The sequence below is a fragment of the Orbilia oligospora genome (genome assembly GCF_000225545.1).
Source record: "Orbilia oligospora ATCC 24927 unplaced genomic scaffold scaffold00193, whole genome shotgun sequence".
NCBI classification, from domain to species: Eukaryota; Fungi; Ascomycota; class Orbiliomycetes; order Orbiliales; family Orbiliaceae; genus Orbilia; species Orbilia oligospora.
In genome coordinates this window covers 509595-516815 of record NW_011645750.1, presented here as the reverse complement: position 1 = coordinate 516815, position 7221 = coordinate 509595, and the positions used below count along the sequence as shown (strand labels likewise).

The 7221-nt window shown below is 44.4% G+C and overlaps 3 protein-coding genes across 3 annotated transcripts; 2 read left to right on the top strand and 1 right to left on the bottom strand.

Annotated features, from left to right (window-relative positions):
* Positions 1–1017, top strand: AOL_s00193g142 (uncharacterized protein; the record flags this gene model as incomplete). The annotated part of the gene is made up of 1 exon (XM_011128753.1): positions 1–1017. One exon carries the CDS (start codon positions 1–3, stop codon positions 1015–1017), a length of 1017 nt encoding a protein of 338 aa, XP_011127055.1.
* A 2033-nt stretch (positions 1018–3050) lies between these two features.
* Positions 3051–4357, top strand: AOL_s00193g141 (uncharacterized protein; the record flags this gene model as incomplete). Its single annotated transcript, XM_011128752.1, has 3 exons — positions 3051–4141; positions 4218–4290; positions 4349–4357. 3 exons carry the CDS (start codon positions 3051–3053, stop codon positions 4355–4357), a joined length of 1173 nt encoding a protein of 390 aa, XP_011127054.1.
* Positions 4358–4555: 198 nt separating this feature from the next.
* On the bottom strand, positions 4556–6960 carry AOL_s00193g140 (uncharacterized protein; the record flags this gene model as incomplete). Its single annotated transcript, XM_011128751.1, has 12 exons — positions 4556–4643; positions 4713–4827; positions 4888–4985; positions 5047–5247; positions 5314–5459; positions 5532–5552; positions 5614–5677; positions 5735–5863; positions 5957–6024; positions 6085–6636; positions 6767–6835; positions 6937–6960. The coding sequence occupies 12 exons, from the start codon at positions 6958–6960 to the stop codon at positions 4556–4558; spliced, it is 1575 nt and encodes a 524-aa protein (XP_011127053.1).
* Positions 6961–7221: the final 261 nt, after the last annotated feature.

The window sequence follows — 7221 nt, the reverse complement described above, 5'->3', positions numbered from 1 at the left end:
ATGGACGGAGGAGTAGTAGCTGAAACTCCACAGAATTTCTTGGGGAATACTCCTTCTGAGCTTTATGCGGAAATCTTCAAACATCTTCCGTCAGAAGAGCTTGTTGGAAATATTCGAGCTTTCCCATTCATCCAAGATGAACTTCTCAATTGGAACATGACTTTCCTCACTGCTGAGCAACTCGTTTACTTTCACGGATTCCTTGAAACCGGCACACTTACACTCCCTCCTTCCAAGGTCAATACTCTGAAGCAGAACATAATCGCTGCCCTCCCGAAAGCATTTCAAAAGTTCACCGATTGCGTGTTGGCGGAACAACCCCTAAAGCCCAGCTTTTTCAACTGCTACTTCGATGACATTAGCACCACGATGGAGGAAATCAAGGAATGCAAGACCGATGACGCGAAGAAAGAACCTGTCATCCGGTTTTTAGAGAAATTTGACAAAAGAAATACAATCGTCCGAAAATTTTGTACCGCCGTGAAGACGGCTGATCCAAATGGTAAGACGTGTCGATATGGTAAGGTCGAAACGCCAGAACAGGAGACTTGGTTCATTCATTTACTGTTCTGGCTCGCAACCGACTATGTGCACAAGAACCGCAAAGGTTCGACACCGCTGGGCGAGGAAACCATCGCCTTTCTTTGGAGCGAGTTTCTTCGCCGAGTCAGGACACTATTCGGCCCAGAAATCAAAGATTCTCTCAAATATTGCGTCTTGCCACAGGGCATACTTCTCTTGAAGTATCGGGACTATATCGCTGAATGCAGTTCCTCCCTCCCAACAGTATACAATTGCCTAAAGACGATGGCATTTAAAAACCAATACGTCTCAATCGAGGACTACGCAACCTTTATGATAGTAAACGGGCTCGATCGTGCCTACGGGTTACTCCAAGAAGATAAAAATGCGATAGAGTTTATCGCTCAGCCTCGGACGGAGCGTGAAGTTTTCTCTTGGAGAAACCTTTGGCGCAACTTTGAAGACGAATGGGATGCCGAGGGTTCAGCTAGCTAACATGTTGGAGCAGTGGAGGATTTTCTTCAACTCGTTCCTTCGCACTATAAGTTTATTTCTCATTACACTAGCCGGCAATGTAGTCAACTATAACCTTATGTTTCCCTTCTGGCCGCAAGCTATATAAATATTCAAAACTACGAGGGCGAGTACAGGTAGTCTCTATCAACTTTGGCACTGGCTGGTCAGTATTCGTACTCTCAATCTCGCGTTTCATTTTCTTATGCAATGCTATACTGTTGTAATTCTTCTCTTGTTTTGTTGATTTACAGCCAGGCGCATCCGCCGAGTATCCTTAACTTTCAGATTGTTCAATGTGAATAAATGTTACCATTATGGTACTAGTGTTAGCAATGCAATATTTCAATGTCGTACCGTATATCTTCTACATGCTGCACTGGTTATCTGGTTTGTTAATAGTTTAATCCGTATCTTAACTTGAACATATTTGAATTTCAATATGACTAATATTGAATAGGTTGTATACATCGGTAGCCTCATTAATTGTATTGACTAACAAGTCCATTAATTAACTGACATAGGCTCGAGATTTGAGAATGCCTTTCAGCTCGCTGAATCTCGATCTACAGACCCAGACTTAGACCAAGGTAGATTCCCAAATCTCCCTTACTCGTATGATCGATTGCCCCCTCCTTGCTTCCCATTCCTATTAGCAGCCGTTTCATGCTGCAACTTATCTGGCAGGTTCCCCATTTATGACCTAATTGGGAGAAGAGCCTCATACAACTCAACACGCTAAAAAAAATGCAACACGTCTCATCCATAGCCCGATTGGCCAAAGCTGTGGAGGCCAACAGATACATTTCTCCGATTCATCGTGATATTAATGTCGCCGGGGTTTTTAACTAGGTATAATGCAACTTAACGGTCATCCGAGGTACCGAACTGCAAGGTACGCAACTCCCCCCATTTCTGCCACTGTACTGTATTTAGTGTAAATACAGAATTCAGAACCGATATGCACATGCCGTGCATACGCACTAACAGGCATGGTATCATGGCAAGCAATTAGATCCCCATGTTACACCTAGTTCCCCTTCTCGACTGGACTTCTATATTTAGATTTCTGTAACATAGGTATAGGATTTTATGTACAATGCCGTTTTTTGCGATAGGACTTCAAGATTCATGCCTTTCTGGACTATTCATGCTACTTAACCGCAACAACCGAAAGAACGGACTTACGCACCCTCAATTTAATAGGCATTGAAAAGGGTAAGATTACCGTTTATGCCGTCCTGACAATTCGATGTTTCCTAATGCAATCTCGAGTAAAACTAGATTGGAGCCGGAGTTCTACACTCTGAGTATCAATCGGTTTGTTGTTTGTTTCTATCGGTTCTCTCCCGGGATTCCCGTGGCTGTACCTCCTTTTGCACATATATATGTATGCTTATACATATGCAGAGAGTACAACTTACGAAGACATCAAGGGATAGTCTGCAGTTTGAACTATATGAGTTTCATTGATTATATGGGCATGTTGTGATCACGATCGTCCACGATTGCATATAGTCAGCCTGTAGGCCTAGTCGCCGGTTAGCAGATCTTCTGTGGTTGCATTTACAACTTCTCGAGCATTCTCGTATTACGTATGCTCTCTAAATTAATTATATATGCAAGATTTACTATTCGCCACCATGGAGGGAACCTAGCTTCCGCATACAGGAATAGCTGAGGTCCGTGGCGCGTTGCGTGAAGCTATCAGCTTTAAGCTTTGTAAATTTGGCGAAGATCTCAGCTTCCCATTTCGTCTCAGCCCCCCAGGTTCAAGAGAAAGGAGTGGTATCCGATCGAGTCAAGGGAAGACGAGGTGCAGTTACAAATGGCCTATGAATCAGCGCCATGGCGCTTAAGGGATGTTTGCACGAGAGTTATTTCTATTGTCCCCATGTTGAACATTTTATATATAAAGGATAGGACACCCCAACCGCCTATTACCATTTTCGAAGAAGATCTCGAGAGCAGCCCATTTTTAAAGTGATCGCGCTATACATACATCTACTATTAAAATGCATAGAATCGCGGCTCTGATCACCGCTACTTTGCTAGCAGGCCAAAGTACCGAGGCCCTTCCACTTACGCCTACCGGAAACCCACATCCGGTCCCAGCATATTGTCCCTTTATACAAACGAAATTCCTTCCGTTTTACAATTCTGGAAACCAAAAATGGAATGATGCACCTACTCTCAGCATCACGGTTAACGGCCTTCCTCTAATCGCTACCATGGACACCGGGTCGACTGGTATAGTAATCGATTCTAAATATGGATTTAACACCACCTACCTCCAGAAAAACTGCGAAATCGGATATGTATTCTATAGTTCATCGCACTGGTTACAAGAAGGTTATTGGTGTACCACCGATGTCGATGTTGGGGGTGTGGTTACAAGCGCTTTGGCGCTTATTCGGACGAACGAAGTTTGTTGCCCAAAGTTCTCGGAATCAGTCGATGGGAATCGATGTAAAATTCGAGAGAAGGCGTGCGTTTGTAAAGGAACATGCACATCGACAGCTGATCAAAGCGCCTTGACACGTCGTATTCTCGAGGAGGACGAGGAGATATCGAAAATTGAAGCTCGACAGAGTACGACAGCGGCAGTTGGAAAGGCTTATATGGGTGTTGGGTTCGCTCGAGGAAATCCGCCATCACACAACCTATTCATGAACATCAAGTCTATCGATGGTGTGCCAGTCGCTGCTTCGAAATTCAGGACTGGTTATGTGATCAATTCCACCGGTGTTTGGTTGGGGATCACGAAAGCAAATACAGCGGGATTCAGCGCTGTCAAGTTGAACTTGAGGGAAGGAAATGCCGACAATAGAGACTGGGGAGAGCCACCATGCGATGTCCAAATCAACGATGGCTCGTGGGTTACTGGAACATTCCTCGCGGATACTGGGATTCCAAACGCCTATGTTAGGGGCGATGTCGCCCATAAAGAAGGAAACGACATAACTATCAGAATCCCAGAGCCGTCGAATCCATTTGGAGAGGTTAAGTTCGTCTCTGTACCGAAGGCAAAGGCTGGAACCATTGGTACCGAAAATCCCATGCAACCCACTTGGGTTGGGGTCAGGTCTATTCCTGGTGTCAATGCGTAAGAAATCCAGGTTCTCGAAGACTTTATTAGGGTTAGGTGAAAAAAAAAAATTAATTCATGGGCTGAGCAATAGAGGGCGCAAATTCTATAACGGGTACGATCTTTACTTTGATGGTGATGGTGGTTACTTCGGTCTTCGGAAGAAGGTTGGTATATGTTCGCGGCCAGATTTATATGGATTGATACTAATAAATCTATTTCTAGTCTATTTAGGACAAATCGGGAAGGGGAGGGGGGGGGGATTCTATAGGGGTGTGCATGATGATATTGTGTAAGGTAATATGTTGGCTTATTTCGAATATTTCGGGTTGTATAATATCTTTAATGTTGCCATAATATGTATAGCCAGCTAGCAATTCTTTAATGTATGCTATATATCTGCATATTTCAATTGGACTTGTGTCGGAGGATTTATTTCTCGTCGTTTGGAGGTGGGTTAACATCGCTGGGCAGCTGTACGGCTTTATCGAGTGAGATTGGAAGCCCACGATGGCGTCCCCTGTTATACAGCAAACCATGGGCTATGTTAGTCATCAGCTCAAAAACTTGCATATACGGAGCGTCTTACCGCAACATAATCAAACACATTACGAGTTTAGATAGCGATTTGAATTCCCCTGCGAAAGAGTAGTTAACATCTGGGAATCCAGTGCTGACACCGACGGTACCGTATCCGGAAACAGCTAGCGTTGTAAAAGTATGTTAGCGGTACGTCAGGATACGCCATTTCATCTAGGACAGACCTTCGAAGCAGATATTGAAAAACGAGAAGTTCTTTGGGTCAGCCTCAATTCTCTTCGCCTCGATAACAACGATAACCCAGATGCCGAAAATGAGAAACCTAGCAAATTAAATAAGTTAGCTAAGTTGGTATATGCAGGTGTCTTGGTTGATATCCTTACCAAAGATCGTTAGAAAGCTGGGCTTTCAACTGGGATGTGAAGAAACCGAGGAATGGTTTTATCTTTTCTTGACGAAGTTCATAGATAGTATCGTCGTCTGCCTTCTCTTCATCATCACCTTCATAAATACCCAAACTTCGATATAAGTATTCATTACTCCTGCGGATCGTAATGACGACTGGATATACCCCAATATACATCCTTAAGTTTTCCTCGCGTAAGCACTTCTGAATAGATATGACAATCCAAATGAAAAGTAGGACTTACATAATTACGTATAGGGCTTGAAGACTGATTCTAGTGGCAGCAATCGGCACAACGTAGAAGCCTCCGCTTCTGATGGCTAACGCTTGGAAGAGGCCATCAATGATTCTTGCTGGCAGTGGGAGTTTTTCGATTTCAGGTATTCCAATCTGACTTGGACGTTAGCAAGAAACTAAAGCGCATGTATGCATGTCGTTTAGAGAGTATTATTATGAGCTCACATTTAGAACTTCGAATGCCACCTAAATTTCTTTTGTTAACCGCGTTCAACGAGTTTAAAATAATATCAAGGTCGGTGCTTACCCAGTCGGTCCCATTCAAGAATATCACAGCTGTCAGTAGCCACCATGTATGCTGGGGAGGGAATCTATGTTCAGGTTAGGCACGACCCTGGACGCCGGTCACAGGGTACAAGTTAACCTACAGGTGAGTAAAGCATCTCCGCGGGTGACGCAGCAAGAAACCCAGCGCCCGTTTTGTCTCATGGAAGTAGCCGTCTTCCGGCAGGATTTTGAAAAGAGTCCACAAGATTAGTCGCAGGAAGATCGGGAAGCTATCAAAACGTGGAATGGATTAGCCTGATATCTTGGGTACTTGGGTACTTTTAGTTCAGACCCCCTGTTGGGAGAGGTAAGAGGATACCTACCATGTATTCCCCGCTAGAATAAGAAATGACATTGTCACAATAACAAAGTAAGAGTCTTGAAAAGCAACCTAGGCATTTTGGTCAGGCCATAGGGACGCATGGTTAGAGAGAAAAAACAACGACCTTACCATGTTCGCATCTAGTAAACTCATCCCAGAGTTGTTAAATGCGGAGACCGTATTAAACGCCCCGACCCACCAGGGGTTCAACCCGTTAGCCCGGGTCACATCCGCCTTATAGGTTGCGATCCATGCTCCAAGGGAAATACAAGACAAAAGCTGCCAAAGGATGAAATACGCTGGAACGATCCATGAGAGCAAATAAATGGCTCGATACTCGAGTCCCCCGAGATGAAACCTTTGCTCCTGGTCTAGATCGCTTCTATGGGCCTTTGCATGATCTAGAGGTCCACTCTGTGTGACATGGAGATCATCCGGTTGTCCAGCTGATGAACGATTGTGCAACCTAATCGCAGACGGTTGTCCATGAATGTTGATATCCAGATCATTGTGAACTGTACAGGGAACAGCCTCGACCGTCTTCGTGTCAGGGATCTCGCCGCCATGGGGTGCTACTTCCTTTGAATGACCACCTGATCGGTTCCTATCTGCTGCAATTTGCGCGAATCTTTTCTCAAACGCGAATCGCCGAATATGAACTATCACTATTGAGACGAAGACCTATTCGACCAAAAGCAATGCAAAGGAAATGTCAATCCAAGACCTCGCCAACACAAAAATGCACGGATGCAGCTTTTTTATATATTGAACTTCGAGTACATCAGATGAAATGAAGGCCAGCGGAACTTACCGATGAACCAAGCAGTAGTTCTAAAAAGAGAATAAACTGCTGGAAAGTGTTCAATGAAGACAGATCCACCTACAAATGACAATATTCATGGTTAAATTACCAACCTATTCCAAAAGAAGGTAGGGTTCGAAGTTTGAATTCAAAGCGGCTGGCCATAGTTGATTACTAACAGTATTGAGCCCAGCAAGTGTCATCGCACTGATGGACAAAAACAAAGCGTCGACGTATCCCAGCCCACCCCGCGGGTTATGAGCACCCCAAAGGATGCCTGACGCGACAAGCGTCGTAACAATAAAATAGCCATAGTGGTATGTCAGAAAACCAACACCTAATGAGGGTAGTCGACGCCCAAATAGATGCCTGAAAATGGCGGGTCGCTTGAATTTGTGTGAGCCTATTCTCCGCGAAATATATGAAATTAAGGGAGGTTGATTGGTTCCGTTAGCCTATTCCCT